At 42.2% G+C, this 20,666-nt stretch overlaps 1 protein-coding gene across 1 annotated transcript in view; it reads right to left on the bottom strand.

The window, feature by feature from the left end:
• LOC111231034 (citron Rho-interacting kinase-like) overlaps window positions 1-20,666 on the bottom strand; it is a 54,566-nt gene continuing 33,900 nt past the window's right edge. Inside the window, exons 16-39 of the mRNA XM_022757989.1 lie at window positions 20,192-20,389; window positions 17,306-17,499; window positions 16,286-16,421; window positions 16,094-16,198; window positions 14,353-14,493; window positions 13,915-14,034; window positions 13,094-13,319; window positions 12,765-12,926; window positions 11,206-11,376; window positions 10,622-10,802; window positions 9,061-9,149; window positions 8,843-8,947; window positions 8,423-8,592; window positions 6,255-6,335; window positions 5,847-5,982; window positions 5,462-5,601; window positions 5,279-5,371; window positions 4,723-4,831; window positions 4,046-4,174; window positions 3,568-3,648; window positions 3,402-3,480; window positions 3,144-3,317; window positions 2,539-2,827; window positions 1-1,266 (exon numbers count right to left, since the gene is read on the bottom strand). Coding sequence (XP_022613710.1) covers window positions 1,243-1,266; window positions 2,539-2,827; window positions 3,144-3,317; window positions 3,402-3,480; window positions 3,568-3,648; window positions 4,046-4,174; window positions 4,723-4,831; window positions 5,279-5,371; window positions 5,462-5,601; window positions 5,847-5,982; window positions 6,255-6,335; window positions 8,423-8,592; window positions 8,843-8,947; window positions 9,061-9,149; window positions 10,622-10,802; window positions 11,206-11,376; window positions 12,765-12,926; window positions 13,094-13,319; window positions 13,915-14,034; window positions 14,353-14,493; window positions 16,094-16,198; window positions 16,286-16,421; window positions 17,306-17,499; window positions 20,192-20,389 — 3,333 coding nt within the window. The 3' untranslated portion in view covers window positions 1-1,242. The remainder of the gene's footprint in view (window positions 1,267-2,538; window positions 2,828-3,143; window positions 3,318-3,401; window positions 3,481-3,567; window positions 3,649-4,045; window positions 4,175-4,722; window positions 4,832-5,278; window positions 5,372-5,461; window positions 5,602-5,846; window positions 5,983-6,254; window positions 6,336-8,422; window positions 8,593-8,842; window positions 8,948-9,060; window positions 9,150-10,621; window positions 10,803-11,205; window positions 11,377-12,764; window positions 12,927-13,093; window positions 13,320-13,914; window positions 14,035-14,352; window positions 14,494-16,093; window positions 16,199-16,285; window positions 16,422-17,305; window positions 17,500-20,191; window positions 20,390-20,666) is intronic.

Genomic DNA, 20,666 nt, shown 5'->3' on the forward strand with positions numbered 1-20,666 from the left:
TCTGCAACTGAACACACACACAAAGAAGAAGACAGTCAACACTCATACACTTCAATCATGTTTAATGCATGTACTGATATACATCTCTAAAAATCATACCGTCAATACTGTCTAACATCAATGTCTACTTATTGAATGCAAATTCGAGTGGATACATGACAGAAAAGAACAACTAAGAGAAAGAATCAAGATCGAAAAGCGACAAGTGCTGCTCTAAGTTAGTCATGCTCACTGATGTGACGAATGGAGGTGGTCTTACTGGCTCTAAAGAAACGATACTAGAAAGTGACGACCCCTGACGATTACTAGACTTCATATCACTGCACAGAAACAGGACATCTGTACCATAATCAACAGCAGCAGCAGCGGCGGAGTAGGAGCAAGCTGAGGTGGCGTCAGCCGGCCTGACTGCACGACGTCCGGCTTCAGAGGCAGAGCTGCGTGTTTCTTCATCTTAGGTTTGCTAAAAACAACACAAGGAACACTTGGAGCAAAACATTGCTTAATAATTGTTTTACAAAGTATGGCCGGACGACGACTGTCAATAAAGCAATCATATGCAATTATATATCAAAGGCTATTTAGTCAAGAGGACCATACATTTGATCCAAAGAAAGAAGACTGGTCATGTAACAAGGATGAGTTTTTAACTCCTGTTCAAATCCAATCTCATGTGCAAAGTGTTGCTTCCTCAGAGCTTCTCTTCATGATTTATGTGAATATTAAATGTCAGTTTGATTCTCTCAACAGAGAAGAAACCTAATGTGATATTTCAGACTCTAATGAAATCTTGATATAATATTTCTTAACCAACGACATCATTAATCTCCCTGCAACATCTTTAGAAACTCATTTTTAAAAAAAATAGACATGGCTTTACCAGCCGACTATTCCTTTTATCTATAAAAACTCAGACAGCAATATTTACAACTTTGAGTATATATTATAAAGTAGATTCTCTTGATCTGTAGATCAGCGGAGGTTCCCTGCCACCAAATCTACTGCGGGATTTCTCCCATGAAAGCACGTGTCAGAAAACAGGATTGTCGCAGGAGACGTCTCCCAGTGCAGGTTTATGTGTTGACGAGGAACTGAGACTGCACTATGTACAGGCAATGAAGCTGACAGTCAGCCTGAGTGACAGGTGTGTGTTTGTGTGCATGTGTGTGTGCTTGCACGTGGATCAAGGGTTTCCCATGGTTTCTCTTCAAACCTCCAGTCAGGAGCAGTGAGGAACTGGGTTCACACCGATGACTGGTCCCACACCTGCAAAAGAATAGTCAGAAATGATCATCCGTTGAATTTCATCATTTCTACTTTCAAATCATTACACCAATGTAAGTGTTATTAAAAATAAAGAAGCGGCTGTTTAACCTCAGCAGGTGTGAAAATCTTAACTGACGAGACATTCAATTAAAATATAGTTGGAACAGTTGGAACAAAATAAAAATCTGGACTTGTTCAAATAGGAAGAAATAGTGGATTTGTTGCGGACTGTTTTCAGGGGCGGATAAATACACATTTGGAATACTGAGTATTTACAGCAGCAGGACTGGAGTGAGGAGGAGGAGTGAAAATAAACTACAGTCTGTGTGTTGATGGTAATGAAGGGACATGTCACCCGGTACACCTGTTTTGTTGTCTGCCTCTTTCAGTGTGTTTTCATACATTTGAACTATTTCAGGGCGAAGTGTTGATTAAGATCCTGCAGGTTTACTCACTATGATGGACAAGGAACTGACCTGGAAGAACAAATCGAGAGCTCAAAGACAGTGAGAATCAGAATCTACAGAACAGAACTGGTTCTAGCAGCTGGAAAAGAGCAGCTCTGTGTTAATGGATGAATAATAGATTATACGGATTATAATCAACTCCAAGATGCAAAGTGCTCGTTAAATATTAGAAAACCTCTGTTACCAGAGGTAAGATTTGCTTTTGTTTCTTTCAGCGTATTTTCACGTTTTCTCTTTTGTTCTATGCTGTAATAATAATCTCAACATTTCATGGGTTAGGGTTAACCCGTGAAACTCTTACAATATTGTATTTATAGCGTTTTATTATTCAAGAATTTCATTCCTTTCATTTCATTTAATTTCATTTATATAGTTGTTTCCATTAGCTGATTGCTGCTTATGCTGCTTGCACACGTTTTTTCTTTTATTTCCACATTTCTTGCTTCGCTGAGCAAGGAACGGGCCCAAGCCTGAAGTTAGACTGATAGGTCACGATAAGTCACACATTGATATTGCTGGGTTATTAAGGGTCATAAGAAAGGTTGGGAACCAGTGGCCTAAACTACAAATATAAGTGCATATCAAATGTTCAGTGATGGAACCTCTCAGTGTTGTGTTTGTGTGTTTGTGTGTTTTTTGTTTTTGTTTTTGTTTGTTCCCTCCTGTGTTTATTGAACAGCTGATATTCGAGACAGGAAACAAGGGACGAAAAGAGGTGTATGACCCTGGGTAGAACTGATCTGGGGACATTCAGGAACATGGTATACATCGTAAGCACCCAGCCACCAAGACGCCCCTGCTGTACCTTGTTAACAGGGGCGAGCTGTGTTCGGACAGACCCAGCGTGGAGTCGGGTGCTGTCCCCGAATCTCCCGGGGGACCTCTCCCTGCGACTGTCCAGCACCCTGCCGGGCGACTTCTCTCTGTCCAGCGGTCGGGCGGGAGACTTGTCCCGTCTGAATTCGGTGCGGCCCTCCCTGTAACGATGCGGGGTGCTAGGCTCTCGATGCAGGCCGTCGTGGCTGCCGGGGCCCGAGGACAAACGCTTGGTGATGTGCTCTGTGTAGGTGGGCGGGCCTCGCTTACTGGGACTACTGAAGAAAACACAGCAGAGAGAAGCATGTCACTCAATGTCCAAACCAAGAAGATTTGATATTTTTACAGCAGATGGCACTGTTGGCCCAGTCAACAAAAATAAAAACCATCCTGGTCATTTAAGTTCCTACATGCGAAAGTCAACACAGTCCACAATAAATGTGTTGTTGTTGATGTGATTAGTTTTTGAGTGTTTTGTAGGTGTTGTAAGTGTTTTTAGTCTCTCCTTCACAATCTAATTTAAATTCTGTTTGTTTTTTTTTTTTTTTTGCTCAAACTAAAGTAAAGAGATCAAACACGACAGAGGGAGCTGACCCTCGGCTGGAGCCGGTCCGCTGCAGTTCTCCAGACTCTCTGATCAGACTTCCCTTACAGCAGATGACCCGCAGCTTGTTCTGGTAGGAAGAGGCCAGGTAAATGGCCCCGGAGGAGATGGCTGGCCCCAGGTAGCGAGGGTTGGGGATGTCTAGGTGGGCCAGCACTGTGGGACTGTAGGAAGCGAGGACAGGGATGAGGGAAATATGGCTGACAACAAAAATCAAAGTGTTTACAACTCAGCAGATTCTGTCTCACCCCAGAGCAGCGTGTCCCTGAACCTCGATGACGTCCAGGGAGTTGAAGTAGGTGACAAACAGGTAAGGCTCTCTGTAGGCTGCACCACGAAAGAAAGGGATTATACAGATGTTAAAATTTGATTTTGCTTTATTCATGCAGCTAAAAGCAGCAGGAGTTAACGTACCAAAGGTCAAAGGCAGACGACTCCACTTAATTTCCTCAGTGCGGCTTCTTCGTCCGTACGTGTCCACAAACACTCCGAACTCTGTCAAACAAAGAAAGATTACTACACACTCCTCTGTCGGCCTCTTACTGTGTCTCACCTCAGGACAGGACGGTGTGAGTCTGGTGTGCAGGCAGCAGTATCAGTGACAGTGACAGTTCACATCTAAAGATAAGAATCAGACACATTTACAAAGTAGATGTGTCTGATTACCGCTAAATTACTAGTAGAAATCAGAGGAGAGAGGGTAAGAGATGAAAAAAGCACAAGCACAAATTCATATCAAAAATATACTGTACTTCAGTTGTTGCCTCACAGTGATGGTCTGTACAGTAGTTATCTTGTATCTTATCCACTATCATGCCGAGAGCACTTCACTGTCTCTGCTGCGGACAGTAACACAGATGAGTGTGTAGAGTAGTTGTTCATTCAAACCCACCATGAAAACACAGCAGGTATTCCTCCTTCTGCATGCTGCTGGCCACCTGCATGATGGCGATGGGGAAACTGTGGGACGAGGCCGCGAACACAGCTGAGGCCAGTGACACGTCGTTCTTATCCAAGAACTCTGCAGTGGACAAAACAGAGGAGCTGGTGTTAAACACTGTGTCCGTTTCACTGTGCACACTGATCCACAAAACACGGCCCTGCTTCATGAGAGACTCCTGATGCTCGGGGTTAAACAGGACAATATTACATCCCGGGTCCAGTTAAGGTAAAAATAATCTCCCCAGTTTATCTTATAAAACAACCGTCTGCAAAGTAAGTACCCATTATTCAGACAGAATGATCCCTGTCAGTGGAGCTGGCTTTTCCATGTACTACTGGGTAGTTATTTTACTTGAAAACAATAAATCGTATTTATTATCATCACTGAATTTAAAATCTTAATCTGCAAATAGTCTAAACTACTAAGACTACAGTGGCTTCAGTTACAAATATAATTAAATCTACTCCACAAAGTGTCTGAATACGTTCTGCGGCCTTTACTTAAGCCCTCATATAAATGCAGTGTTGCACAATATTTCCCTTTGAAACTAAAAACATTGTTCCGTTTTTTTTTTTTTTTATGTGTCATGTTTTTAAAGAAAAACAAACAAATACTTGTGCCCTCACCCTCAAGCACAAACTGCTTCATTTCAATCTCGTAGAACTTGTTGGTGCCAATTATGATGCTGTAGCTGGTCAGATGGATGCAGCTGCAGGGCTCCAGAGTTTCAATTTCCTGTAAGATTAAGGATGTGGAGGTGAGTAAAAGACAGTTCTTAGTTCTATTTAAATGTGGTACATTTGGCACAAGAAGTGTTTATGATGGCAAAAGGCCTCCACTTTTCTAATCTGCTATTCTCTTTTGTATTTGGAAAAAAACATCTCAATTAAGCCAAGTATGTTTAACTAGGAAGGAAACACTTTTCAGTTGATGCATTTGATGAAATTCAGCTTTCATTGACATAAACTGTGTGCATTTTAATACGGCTTCTAATTCACACTCAGGTATCGAGACGTATTTCCTTTGCATTCCTATTATTTTATCTTTCTTGGTACCTCGTCTCTTTTTCTGAAGTAAAACTGCACTTTGTAGTGTTCCTACCTTCCACTGTATATTATGGTGAAACATGAGTGTCATAATAAATCATCACAACTGTATATGGAACTAACAGGCCACACCCACCTTACGAATACAGTATTTGTTGAGATTGTCGTTGTAGCGCAGAATGGTTATCTTGTTGGGCATTGCAGCACATATACAGGGGCCGTTGTCTATCTGTAAAGAGAACATACATGTCTCTTTATAAAACTCAGCAAGTAAGACTAACACTTTAAAGTCACGGAGCAGCTTTATCTCAAGGCCTACCCTCCCAGCGGCAAACAGATGGCAGCCCTTCACCGTCTCAAAGATGTAGGGAGCCAGTTCAGACTGGCTGGGCAGGTGGGACTGGGCCAGAGACTGCTTCACTCTCTTTATCTCCACCAGGCACAGCGCCCTCTCGTCCCCTACAGCACGCACACACAGATGTTACACGGTAGCTGATGTTTCGGGACAAGGAGACTTTCAAAGATTTGAATGATGGATGATAACTGTGTTGCCTTAATTGTGCCGATCAGGCAGCTTGTGATGTTGGGAGATATGAGCTTTTTGATCTAGGAACAACACTCACTTCCTGAGTTTAATGAACTTAAAGGTCGAGACTCAAACCCTGCTGCTCGGTATACAGTTATTATCAAAGCTAACATCTCACCAACAATCATCAGCAGTTTCTCCTGCTCTTTGATGATGTGGATCTGAAAGACGGATCCTAGACCGGGGATGTGAGTCAGGGAGTTCTTGATAACATTCAGGGCATACAGACCCTCTTCAGAGCCCACCAGAACGATCTGCAGCACACAGCAACAAAACACAATCGTTAACATAACCTTAATTATTCTGGTGAACGTGGTGAAACTTCAAACAGGACCAACATGTTTTAACCTTGGCAGTGAGCCACGAGCATCTGCTCTGTGTCCATGTCCCTTCATTTATTAAGATCATTCTATTTTTGACCAAAACTGCTACTGTGGTAAAAAGTTGTCCAAATGATCAAAATGCAAAATGAAAAAACGAACAATGAAAACAAGCTCATGAATTATGTTACGTTCCACATCAGTACCTGATCTGTGAGAGGGAGGGTACAGTTAATATCCAGCCTATCGTCTCCCTCCAGCTTTAGTAGAGAGTTTCCTAGCAGCTTCTGTAAGGGCAGAGAGAGGGGAGGGGTCAACCGGGTCACGACCTCAATGTGACCTGAGGGGGAGGCAGCAGAGGAGCAGGACAGAGGGGGGCACATGGCTGTGTGCAGGTTAACAGCATCAGAGGTGGGACCAAGTCACAAGTCAGTGTCCAGTTTTAAGTTCATGTTTCAAACATAGCTTCTTACATTGTTAAAACATTAACCTTTTAAATTCTGAGCTTCTGCCAAACAGATGAGACATTTCATTAAATTTTATATATAACATCAACATGAAACTTTAAAAAAATAAATAAATACGTAAACTAATATGAATAAATATGACTATTTCCTGTTCACTTCAATCTGGACACACGCTTTAGTCAGAATCTGCCCTACATGATGCGATGCAGTAAAAGTCCACAGCCACTGTGTTTAAATTAGTTTTTGTTGACTCATTATTACCAGTTTTAGCAGCATCACGCTGGAGTTTCTTCATTAGTGACTCAAACTGAAAACATTCCCATTAAAGAGCAACTCCACAGACTGGTTCAGCGGGTTTTTCAAGAAATATTACAAAATTATCAGACTTTTTAAAATCACATTCATTTCCATAATTGTGTTCACTAAGCCTTCTGAAATTATAATAAGAAAATCTATTATCTATGAAAACTCCGTCATAAACGGGCCTGGGGCCGCATGACGGAGGTGTTCCTGCCGCTAACTTCCTAGAAGCAAATCAACGGAAAAGGCCGGTTGTGAAAACTGTCACCCTGAGGATTGTTTTTCTAACGTATCATATTACTGCCAGAGATGATTGATCAGGTTGAGTTAAGTACAACAATTGTTTTTTTCTATCACAGCTCAAAAATGTTCTCTGCCAAAGGTTTGGTTGATATTTAAATGTAAAAATGAAATCCAAATGTACATATTCACTAAGAGAGTTTTTATCATAATCTACGGAAAGTTGTTTTGTCAATACGTAAGTATCATGAGGTACCTCAATTTTGACTATTGATGGACAGGCATTAGCAGCAGTATGGGACAACATTCAAATCAAGTAAAGACAATTATAGTTTTAAGTCATTTTGTTTTATTCCCTGGCCAAATATAGATCCTTCAAACTTTAAATTCAAGTCAAGTTCATGTCTTCCAGTTTGTGATTTGTGTCTTACAGATGAGTCACGTGACTTGAGTCCCAGTCTCTAAAGAGTGTGCAGAGGGGCAGCGGGGGAAAAAACACAGACGAGTACACCAGCAGGTAAAGAAACCCCGCTGTCTGATCCCAGGTCCTCCTGACAGGACAAATGAGGAGGATCACCCCAAAGATGATCAAACATCTTGGTGAGAGTCTGTGTGTAGTGTGCTTAAAAAACAGGACACCAAAGAAAGGGGGAAGAGGATTTCAGCAGAGTTCAAAATATTACATCAACACAGAGTTTGTACAGGACATGAGGATAGTGAGAGTGAGGAGTGGTCACAGCAGGTGAGGTGAGAGCGGGGGCGGGAGGTGACCAACCAACACAATGACAGACACATGCACTAATGCGTGCCTCATGAAGGATATGCAGGTATGTGTGTGTGTGTGTGTGTGTGTGTGTGTGTGTCAGTACGTATTGGGTCTATATCTTATCTCTTTACCTGGACCAGAGGAGACAGAACCATTTGTCTTTTGGACACAGCAGCCTATGTGTGTAATGAAACCCAGTTGGAATGGGCAGAACAGAGCAAATCAACAAAACATGCCCATATACCGGGACGTATGATGTGGCATGATGAAAAAGCAACAAACATGAGTGAGAAAGACAAAGAGAGAGAGAGGAGAGAAAGAGAAGAGGAGAGAAGAAGGGGACAATTAACGACACATATAAGTGAAACTGGGGGGTTATCCATTAAACTCTAAAGCCTAAAATAAGTGCAGAGGGTAAATCTGCTCCTCATGAATATCCCCCACACAGTTAAACAATGAGTTTACAACCACAGCCATAGACACGGCAGTTACCTGTGACCGCGGTTGTAATGGTTTATTTGGTTTATTTGAGTCAGCAGACACTGAGGATGCAGAGAGGCAGTTGCCCCAGTCACACCTCGCCTGCTCCAGAGATACTCACTGCGTCGGCCTCGGCCTTCTCCCGTGAGGCTCGCCCCCCGGCCACCACAGACTCCATGACAGCCACCCAGCGCTGTTTGTCTGGGAAACTGGGAGCCATGAAGAAAATGGACTGTCCAGGCCAGCAGGGGGTGTGACAACGGGACTCCAGCTTCAGGACGTAGGGAACATCTGACACACAGGGAACAGAGATAAGGTATGACTTCAGAATACTGGTTTCTAAATTAATCAGAACATGCTTCATTTTGCCTCTAAAACCTTGTAAATGACGTCTCATCTGAGATGCTCGTTTAGATGACCATAAAACATGAGTATTATGTCATGTATCAAGTAAATGTGGTGTAATTCTGAGGGAAGGTTACAGATCAAGAGGAGGGAATAGGTTAAAGAAGGAGACTATTTGGAGACACTTTGTGTCTACCTGACTTGGCGGTGTTTGGCAGCTCAGATGCCCCTACAGCTCCGTGAACCACTACCTCTCCATCTGACAGACACAGGTCAAACTCCTCCAGAGGCTTCACTGAGTCTGAGTAACACACACAGAACAAACAGATCTGTAGCTGTGGTAGTATCTGACAGCTCCAACAGGTCTATGATTTCTGATTCAATAGCCAGACAGGTAAATATAAGAAAGACAACCTTCTCTGGGCTCTATCTCGTAGATGGACACTTTAGTCCCGTCCAGAACCACATACTTCCTCTCCCAGCCTTGGCCTCGCTTCCCATTCCTGCAAACACACAAGGCAACTGCATCAATGCAAAGCACAGACGATGAAGATGAACAGTTCTGCAGGAATCTCTACAAATGCCTTTGTTTAATTTGGTTTAAGAACCAGATGGGTGGGTTTTCCCAGACAGAACATAACAGAGAGTTTGGGTTTAGTAACATCAGGCTGCCTGATCAGAAGAAGGAGATGACACAGCCTCACTGTCATATCCCGCTTTTTTTTTCTTTTTCATATCCAGTCTGACAGTATTTCCTGCTTCCTTTTTGTTTATTTTCTTTCCTCTCGTTTCAGATGTCCACTTCCTGCTCTCTTCCTTCATTCCTGTAACAAGCGACCGAGCCTTTCCTATTGTTAGTATTCCAGTTTGTACTCTTTGCTCAGTTTTTTTTTTTTTACCTCACCTTTAGCCTGGCCCTTTGGATTGGTTTGTCTGCTCCTGTTTGACTGCCTTTGTTTGTACTGACCTATTTTTCCAGTAAAGATTTTGATGTTTCTGGAGGTTGGTTTTTGCCTCTGAGTTGTGCTTTGAATTCCTTGTCTTGTGATTTTCCAGTTTTTACACTCACAGAGGGGCACAATGGAGAAACTATATTGCTTTAGACAAAAAGGCTATTAGGTGTGAGGGACATGATCGCTACATAATGGATATACACACTGCGGTCTACCTCCAGAACAGCTACAACTCTCCCTGTCATTTTAGGAGCACATGATCCACATGGTTTTAATACTCATTAAAACATTCAGCGACTCCCTGTGTGGAAGCATCTGTGTTTATTAAGATTTTTTTCTTGATCTTGTCACCTGTTTTAAATCAAGACACAACATCCTGGGCCACATTTGCATAGACCAAAACATCGTTTGCCTATTGAGTTTCTTTGACAACCTTTTAAGATACACTGTCCCACCTGTGTGACATTTTGGCCTCAGTAGCGCCACTTCAGGTGTGTTTTTGGTCTGTGCTGGACTGTGCCGGTCTTCACACCTCTACAATGTTTGAAAAACCCTCAGTCGGTCACAGACTGTGCAAAGCTTTTTATGATCCTCATATCACTGCAGCAGCTGTTGACACAGAACTGGGTCAGACTTGTGGCTTCAAAGGGTTTTCCACACAAAAGGTAGGCTGCTACTACAGGCCTCACATTCCCCTTTTATGCCAAAAACAATAGGGGAGGTAAAAAAAAAACAAATTTTTCAACCATATTTGTGCCTCTGTTCAGAATTTCTTAGCATCATTCTGACTTTTTGGTTGTAAAATTTAAAGCGTTACCTTTCAAAGGAGAGCAGAAGAACAATACCCTTCTTTATTTTTGGGTACATGATTTTTGGGCTCGTGCACAAAAACAGGGTTGTCTCTTAAAGGGTTAGTTGTAGGATTTGTGAGCCTCCATCGGCCCAAGAGTTACAGTATATTCATTGGTAAAGGACAGTACCAGAAAAGTTTAAACAATCACATCATCTTGTCCATGGCTAACCTGGGCTGTTTCATCCAGCCCTCCAGGTGCATGTGTCCACCAGCTTCTTTGAGCTGCTGGCCCGGAGAGCTGCCTTTGTCCCGACACAGGCCCTCAGACAGATGCAGTGAGCAGTCGCTGGACATGCCGCATGTGGCTGGAAGGCAGGGGGAGCATTTCGGGTGGCACAAAGCATGACACTCTGGAGGAGAAAAAACACTGTGAAAGAGAGTGCAATGCCAGACAAGGTTTTGGCTCCTCTCCACACACCTTTGTGTCGCCCAACGGCACAAAAGGAACAGGGGCATCTTACCTAAGACTAAAAGGAGGAGTATAAATGAAAAATATCAAAAATTCATTTTATATTTTTCACCCCAGCACACCGACATCAGCAACAATTTTTTTTGCTTTAGTTTTCGTTTCTGTTTGGAAAAATGAAAAAATTGAAGGACTGGTCTCAGACATAAAAATGTGATGTTATAAAAAAAAAAAAAAAAAACAGCAGTGACCATCACAGTGGTCTCACATATTCTAAAAATAAAACTTTTAATTCTTGCTCAATGAAATCGAAAATGCTTTTATATTGTATTATACATGTAACTCACCGAGACAGGTAGCAGCTTGGCGACCGAAGTGCACGGTATCCAGGCACACCGTGCACTTGGCAGCTCTCATGTTGAGCCCAACTGTGAAGCGGTGAGGGGTGTTGTGGTGCACCACTCTCTCTCTCTCCCTCTCTCTGTCTCTCTGACTGTCCTTCAAACGACGGCTATACTCTGAATACAGTTGGGGAAACAGAGTGAGGGCAGGCGGCCGCAGTATTTCTGACCGTATCAGGCACATCAATCACTTCAAAACCTCAGAGCACCATGCCATTACCAGCTATGAAGTCGGTTCAACAAAAGAAGGCTTCCAAAAAGATGTTTAGCAAAATGCATAAGCAAGTCAACTCTGAAGACGAAAATGCTTGAAAAAGAATATTGATTTAATCAATCCGTTTGCTTGTGCCCACTCACTGCTGCATTTTAAAGGCATCATCCAGTCGATATCAACTTCTCTGTTGCGTGTCCATTATTCTTTGTTTGCAAGTCTACGCACCGCAACACTTTCTGTGCAACATTGGTCTCCTGATGTCGGACATCACGTACAAGTCTTAACGCATAAACACAAATGTTCACTTGTAGATAATCATCTTAACATAAACATATTACAGCGAACATCTTGGGACAATTCATTTATGGATTTTCTGCAGTTTTTCTTTCCTATAACATACACGTATTCGTTTATTTAGTGTGTTGATGTTAGTAACATTTATTCTATAATACAACACTTGTTGTATAGTCCCATTGTTTTTTTACTTTTCATTTCTGTTGCTGTCACAATGACCAAATTTCCTCATAATCATCAATATCAGGCTTCAATGACACGAGATGAGATAAGGATCATAGACTCTTAACTCTTTTGTTGTAACCTTGACTCTTATGTGAGAAGAACTAAAATGACTGAATAATACCTTTAGTTTTTTTCAGAGTGTGGGTTCAAACAGCGTTTTGTGAATTGCAGAGTTTATCATTCGGTACATCTCTGTTAGTGTGTGATGTCATGTTCAGGTGAGATTGTAGTGAGTTAAAGAGCCGAGCAGAGAGGTCTGCAAATCAGACTAAGCTAAGCTTCAGCAACCAAGATAAAATGCTTCAGATTTCTAAAGCTGTGCACTGAAAATAAGTAAATTTACGTGAAGATGTCTCAGCCTCACCTGACCAGCCTGGTGGGATCTGACATTTTATAGAAGTGCAGAGCTTTTAAAATCTGGCCTTTCAAGGATGTGGATGACGCAAAAGGAGAAGAGAGAGATAAGAGACCAAACTGCAGAAACCACGAGTTTGGACAACTTACTTTCAAAAGTGACCCTCCTTCTCTCTGAAAGGTGTGTGAAAGAAAAAGGATAGAGAGAGCTCCATAAATGATCCTTCACGAGTCAGATTAGATGTGTGTCTCTATGTGTGTGTGTGTGTGTGTGTGTGTGTGTGTGTGTGTGTTTGTGTGTGTGCAGATGTGTGTAGGTAAGGGCCAGTGTGTGTCCAGTATGAAGCTATAAGCCTGCATGTATGTTTCTGTTAGAGAGAAAAAGTTTCACTTCAGTAAACATCATCCCCTCACTCACCCTCAGGTGTGGGTGCAGTCTCCTTCCTGCGTCCAGAGTTGGAGGGTGCCAGGCTGCTCGGGCCCTGCTGGTGCTCAGGAGACTTTACCATGGCAGACATGATCATCTGCTGCCGCGCTGTGGCAGGGTTTGTAGAGTTGCCATGATCTTTATACTGGAGCGCTGGGGTTGAAGCAGTTGATTAATTGAACTTCATTTTATTTATTTATGTGTATGATACATTGTTTTGTCATGCTGAGGAAACTGTTACCTACTGGCCAAAAAAGATAATGTTAATAAAATACTATCACTAAAGTTAATGGTGTGTGGAACTGCACCCGGAGTCTGACCTTCCTCTCTCAGAGATCGCAGCTCCGCTCTCATTTTCTGCAGAGCGTCTTCCAGCTCAGAGCAGCGAGCACGTTCTTTGTCCAGAGCCGCCTTCATGTCACTGTACTGCAGAGGAACCGGCTGGATGGGGGGCACAGGTGAAACCTGGCCTTGACTTTGCCCCTGAGCCTGGGCCTGAGCAGCCATGGCAGCCAACAGATCCTCCCGACGACGTCCAAACAGACCCTGAGACCCACGCACGAGCAAACACACAAAAAAAAAACCAGAGAGAAACATACAACATGAGACCAGAAAGGAGGAGCCAGTAGATTCAGATTACACACACAAGTAGCTGTTGTACACACATAAACCACTGAGCCACAGGACATAAAACCTTAGTCACTTGTTTTCAGGCATTACTATGCTATTCTGATTGTTTCTGTGTGGGGCAATTACAGTTTATGCATAATGTGAGTCATCTGTGGCTGCCCTGAATTTATTTAGTAGAAAAGTAATTATCAAACTTGTCATTTTAATTCACGAGCCTTTCCTAAATATATATTTATTAAATACATCCTCAAAAAATAATGAATTACATAGTTATGATGAATTTGCCCCTGTTTTTCCCGCCTCCTCCATAGATTTTAATTTTGAGAATTTGATTTCTTCCCCCATATTTAATTTTTCTTGGCTGGATTAGAAACGTTTTGCTTACTTTTAGTAGGCAAGACAAAAATAACCATCTCACTCTACAGATAAAAAACTACAAAACAGTCCAGCTCTGCGTAGGAAGACTGACAAATTATAAATCAATCCGATTAAATCTATAATCTCATCTGACCTTTTTCTTCTTGGAGCCACCATGGGCCTGGGCCTGGAGGAAGTCTATGAGCTTGGTCTGCTGGGTGATGGTCCCCTCCATTTTCACCTTCTCATGGGAGTACACAGCCTGCAGGTGGAGCTAAGTGAACATCACTACTGCCATGAATTTCTCCTCAAGTACTTCACTTCACACAGAGAGGGTGACAGAGAGACAGAGAGAAGGGGGGGGGGGGGGTATGCTGTGGGGTAAAACAAAGTGTGGGGGGCATGTACTGTATGTGCATGTAGCTTTCACTAGTAAAACAAAGTGACAGAACAGTGGGGGAGAAGCAAGACTGCAAACGAGAGAATGATGTGCTCCCAGTCCAGCATGTGACTCAGCCACCTCATGTTGTCTGAGTATGTTTTTTCCTGCATACACATTCGTGGGTTTATGTGAATGTGTGTGTAGCAGCACCTGGATATTCTCCAGCTGGTATTCCAGGTCTGTCCTCTCAGTTTTTAGCAGGTCAGTCTGGTCCAGAGCGTCCTGCAGCCCCTGGGTCAGACGGAAGATGTGGGTCTTCTGGGCATCCATCTGCTGCTGCAGCTTCTCTTGCTGTGGAAGTAAAACAGCTGTTACATCACCGTCTGGACCTTGTGACTTTGCCACTTGCGCGTCTTACAATTGATTTCTTCCAGTGATAGCAGCAGCTGAACCTTGCAGCAGAGTTTGACTCTTGTTACCGCTACGACTTAACACAGAACAGATTTAGTTTATTTTTCAGCATGAATCATGGAGACATGTTGTTTCAAGCACAGAGACAGCTAACATTTGCACAGAGAGAATAAAAGAAAAACTGTAGAGATCAATGGGATATGCAGTTGTATGCGAATGTTTGGGCGTTACATACAATACAATGTCTCATATTTTGTTGATTTTTGAAGTGAAAAGCAAATTCAACCTCTGCAGGAAACAGAGCCTTTATTCATATGTTACTGTTACTTTTCACTTCATGAACTTGAAAAGCAAAATTAAACAATAATTGTGGCATGAATAAAAGTCTATACTAACTAACCCCGGTTTTGCAGACATGACAGCTTGCAAACACTTTTTGCAGCCGGCTAAGAGTCTTTCTATTCTATTCTAGTCTTTCATGTTCTGAGGTATTTTTAAGTTGTCTTGAACACACAACATATTTAATCTACCCACAGATTTGTTCAGGTCGGGGGGGGGGGTCACTCTGAAAGCTTCAGCTTGTTTCTTGAGATAGTTTCTGGTGGATTTTGAGGTCTGCTTTAGATCATTGTCCTGTGGTGTAGACCAGCCAGTCAGTTTGTTGACTGGCTGCATGACATTTGCCTCCAGAGTGTGTTGACATTAGTTGGAATCCATCCTTCCCTCTTTCTGTGGTGTTTTCTGTACCACAGACTGCCACACAACTCCAAAGCAGAATATTTACTTAACAGCTGGCAAGATGTTCTTTTCATTAAAAAAAAAAAAAAGTTGCTGTTCTGGCCAAAGCCCTGAATTTTAACTTCAACTGTCCACGGCACTTGTTTCCAAAACAACCCTGGCTTATCCAGATGTTGCTTTGACTTTGAGGTCGCAGGTAAGGTTTCCTCCTGATGACTCTTCTATCTAGAGCCTGTTTGTGCTTTAATGCTGCACAGTAGAACGGTGCACCACCACTGCTGTGTCAGCTAAACCGTCCGGCAGCTTCTTTGCAGCCCTGTGGGGGTTTGGCTTTGCTTCTCTGCCTTTCACTGGCATTTCTTAATGACATCTGGGATAAGTGGAAATTTCAAGCTGGAAGAACTTTGATATGTTTTTACGGCCTCTCCTGCTTTGTAGGCATCAGTTAGGTTCATTTTAGATCCTCGGTCAGTTTCTTAGAGGAGCCCAAGGTCGTTGAGTTTTACCACAAGGTTTGAAGAGTCAGAGAATTTATCAACTCTGGAATTATCATTATCATTATCATTACTATCTATACAACTAAATCCTAATGTGACCTTCCCTACAAGTCCTAATGAGTCAACCAAAGCCTAATGAAGTGAGTGTTTTACAAATAAAAATGTGCCCAACTATTGCATGTGCCACAATTACTGTTCATTTTTTGTTTGTCAAATTATTGAACTTAAAGTAACAGTGCATTAAGATTTTGCTCAGGAGTGACCAAACCTTTGCATAACTGTATGTGTGAAAATACAGAATTTACCTCATCCAGAAGCCTCTGCTTCAGATCCCTCTCACTCTCCAGCTTTTGCTGCAAACTGCGGGCGTTCATCTCCAGCATGGCGTGCTTCTTCTCCAGATCATTCAACTGAGAACAGAGAGCAGGAAGAATTTGCTGTAACATCTGCTAACCAGTAAAAGTACAACACTTATTCAACAGTGTGGAAACGCTTACAGTGTCTGCAAGGCTCTCAGCTTTGAGTTTCTGGTCTTTGAGAGCCTGCTGCAGAGCCAGGATCTCAGCTTTGTGCTCCTTAACTGCCTGTTCCACCGCCTGGCGAGACTCAGAGCTGCGCTGCTCTGCACGGAGCCTGGAACACACAGCAAACCATTTTTTACACTTCTTATTTTGCTTCTTTAAGTACATACTCTTTGAGTTCTACTATAATGTTTTTACTGCCTCTTTCCAGCATTTTTTTTTCTTTTTATTAGACTGGGACAGCAGAGAAGGACAGGAAATGTGAGTATGACATGTAGCCCAGGCTGGATTCAAAGGTGCTGCAGTAAGGCCATGGCCTTGTTTGTGGTACGTGCTCTACCAGGTGAGGGAAACCCCTTCACTGGTTATTTTTAACTGATACACAGTAATCATTTGAATAAAAGCAAATAAATCCAGTTTCATGTATCAGTGCGTGTATTCTTGTATTTCTGCTCTTGTGCTATTTAGAGTAGAGTATAACTTCTATGTCCCCAAAAGACCAAAAGTGGAGAATTTCTACTCTGCTCTTCTTTTAAGGGGTTAGTTTAGGGCACAGACTTGGGTTTAGGATAAAAGAAAAATACATGCTTATGAAATTCTGTCTTTTAAAATGCTTTTTGTGTTCCCAATTTCCACCACCCTGCCCTGCCTACACCAACTCAGAAAATAATTTCATATATTTCCCAGAATACCTTTTGAAAAACCCCTAGAGAATATGCCCAAACCTGCTGTATTCAGTGTGTGTAGGCGTAAGGATCCAGATCCAACACTGATAGCAACACAAACATTCAAAGCAACAGAGTTTTTCCCAGTGTAAAAAAAAAGAAACAGTGACCATTTCTCAAAATGTTATATCATGGAAAAAGTAATTATATCATCATATTAAAGGATTGTGGCCAAAGCAACTCATATCTCTTTGAAAACCTATGATAACAAGAAAACTACAACACATCCACACAGTTGTGGTTGTGGTATGTATGTGTGAGTGGTTGTAACCTGTTCTGTTTCTCTGTGTCCAGCAGTCTCTGGATCTCCCTGGTCCTTCTCTCCGCCTGGTTCTTCTCTTCCTCCAGCGTTGACCTCCAGGCATCCCACTGTCTCTCCTTCTCCATCAGCTCGTCGTTCAGCGTCTCCAGTTCCATGACCTGCTCCTCCAGCATGGTGCATGTGGTCTTCAGTGTCTCAAGGTTCTGGTATATAACAAGATTCAGATGAGAGGTTCCTCTGTTTGAAAGCCAAACTGTGTCATTACACAACTCCACGAGTCCTTTTTCTTTCTCAGCAAAAACTGTAGTTTTACAGAGGAGAGAGAGAGTGTAGTGAAACTCACCAGCTTCAAAAGAAGTTTCTCCCCACACTCTGTAAGATTTTTTTACTGATTATGAACAAGGATCTTGTGGTAGTGATTTGTATCCCCTTTGGTGGGTTTGGGAAAACCCTTGGTGGCCCACCAAGTGTTGGAAGGGCAGATCTTTGGAAGGCAGTGACAGATTCATCCCACAGCGCAGGGGTTTGTCACCTAACCATTGTGTAGCAGTAGAAGTATTCAGATCGCTGACAGTAGCAATACACAGTTTAATACAATTTAAACATACTCCATTATTAGTAAAAGTCCTCATTCGAATACACATATGCAAGTATTTTTGTCAAAATGTACTTGAAGTATGTCAAAAGTAAAAGTACTCATATTGCAGAAAAATGGCCCCCGTCAGTATATTTTTATATATTATATTATTTTATTTTTATTAGTGGTGCATTATCATCAAGGCAGAATTTTAATGTTGTAGCAGGGAGCTAGTTTTACCTATGTTACGTACTGTTGGTTAGTTCATCTTTTAAAAATGTATTTTGATCATATGTTTTGTATGTAAAATGAACCAGCTGTTAAATAAATGTAGAGTAGTAAAAAGTACAATATTTCCTTCCTTCCTGAAATGTAGTGGAGTAGAATTACTAGGAAGCATGTAATGTACAAGTACCTCAAAATAAATTTTAAGTACAATGCTTGAGTTAATGTACTTTGTTAAATTCTACCACTGTCACGTTACAGGTCCGAAGCTTTCACTGCTGCCTACTGTGAGGCTGTGACGGAGGGTTCATTATCAGGAGCAGCAGTTTGTAGTCTTCTCTCCAGGACTTTCATCTGCTGTAGCAACACAATGAAGACGTGGGGCTAGCAAGGGAATTTTTTACCATAGCTAAAACATGAATGCATAGAAAACAAAACTGATCAGTGTCTCTGCCCCTCCCTGGTCTTTCTGCCATTAGAACCTGCTAGTAAAAGGCCATTAAGTAGAGAGCAGAGTAGGGCTAAAAAGGAGAATAGGGCTAAAAGCTATCTTCACAGCAACCTCTTCATTTACATGTCAGACATGAAACTCAATCAGCCATAGCGCTTTAAAAAAGCACCATGCCTAAAATAAATTACAATCCCGGAGACGGAGATGGAGGCTTAAGAGGAACATTTGTTGGTAGCTTAAACAGTTTACCTCCAGTTTGACAACTAATGTAACATGTAAATGACTGTGTAACTTCAGTTTAAATAATGACCCCAGAACTGCCATAGAAAATAGCTGCTCCGAACCAGCGTCCGTCGTCCCGTGAGATCATTTACATGACATGTTTGGACACAGAATGTTTTTTGTGTTATTCACAGGGCCTACACAAAGCACTGTGTTTCATGTCTTACAACACACTGCTTTAGACAAAGCATTGGGAGACAAATATAGCCTGTGCCGGTTCTGCAGCAGCGCCACGGCCCTCTGAAGTCCAACGCTTCCACAGCTGACACGACCTGGGAGTGATGGGGATGACACATCCCTCCCACACACCACCCCATCCTTCGTCTATGACTTCCATCGCTGGTTACACAACCATCAGGACCGAGAGCGCTACTGGACACCCACACACATATCCTCCCACAGGGGCAGTGCACACATCACACAGCCTCCTCGCTTGCACTCTCTCCCGCTGCATCCAGAATACAGCACAGAACAATACTGAAATATTCCCAGGGTTTCTGCTGCCTGATTTACACTTAACACTGTCAGAGCCAGGAGAGATGTCTGGGTCACCTGTCACAGGCATTGTGGAGACATCATATAATGTGAGTAAGTGAAAACCTGGTGTCTGGCTGAGTGGGAAGTGGGCAGAGGGAAGGAACCTGAACAAGAGGAACACAACAGAACAGAAAACTGATTCTTTTTTAAATGTTCAACTAATGACAGCTGGTATTTTGTGATCATTTCGTGCAGAAATTTGAAAACCACTAGACTACAGTGGTGACATGTTGGCTCAGTGCCATGCATTGTGACTGACTGTAAAAAAAAAAAACCCAAAAAACTAGGTTGAAAAGCTAATTAGCTGTTCATTTTTTTGTGTGTTTACATACAGCCCATCCAAGGTGTTGGACTGCAGGGTTTCCCTGTTTACTGTCGAATTATGTCAGGCTGCAAACTCTTCTGAAACTGCTCTCAAATATAAATAAATCCAGTGGGTAATGTTACACATAAAAATAATCGGAATCAAAATGTTCCTTCAGAATCCATTTAAAGGTGCCCTGTGGAATTTTCTGATGTGAAAATATATATATAAATGTGTTGACTGCACTAGTACTGTGTAGTATTAAGCAATATTATAAATAAAATTAAACAAACTTTATTCTGTTTATCATATTTGGATGTTGACACCATGACTGGCTGATAATTGACTGAGGTCAATATCGTCCTATTCTATCAACAAATTAACACAACACAACAGACTGACCACTGCCTGCCCACCTGACTTGCTTTTCTTTGGACTTTGAAAAGCGACATGAGTAAGAAAAGCACATACACACACAAACACACACATACAATATACCCATGTCCAGCAGCCAGGTACCTGTTTCTGGTTGTTAAGGTGCATCTCGCGGTCGGCCACCTCCCGACGCAGCCTGTCCACATCCTGGCTGAGCTGCAGCCGGTCTTCTCGCTCATCAGAGGCTTCATCCAGCTGCTTGGACAAGTAGAAGTTCTGACGGTTCAGCTCAGCGTTCTCCTGGGTCAGTGTGGTCAGCTGTTCCTCCAGATCTGTGATCACCTACAGAGAGTAATCGGGACATGCAGGTTAAAAGAGAGGAAAATATACACAGCAACCATTCTGTACCCAAAATACACAGTATCAACCAAGTAGCAATTAATGTTGTTTTTTTTCTTTGTAGACTGGAACGAAACATTTGTTTTGACATTAATTATACATGTTTTTTACATTTATGAAAAGGCTGACTGGAATTTTTACTCTGCATTCAAGTTACAAAAAGGTTCCTGAAACGTGGATTAATTACTCTACAAATAAAAGGTGAATAAGATTGGTTCAG

Source organism: Seriola dumerili, unplaced genomic scaffold (assembly GCF_002260705.1).
Source record: "Seriola dumerili isolate Sdu_G_001 unplaced genomic scaffold, Sdu_1.0 BDQW01000017.1, whole genome shotgun sequence".
In the NCBI taxonomy this organism is placed as follows: Eukaryota; Metazoa; Chordata; class Actinopteri; order Carangiformes; family Carangidae; genus Seriola; species Seriola dumerili.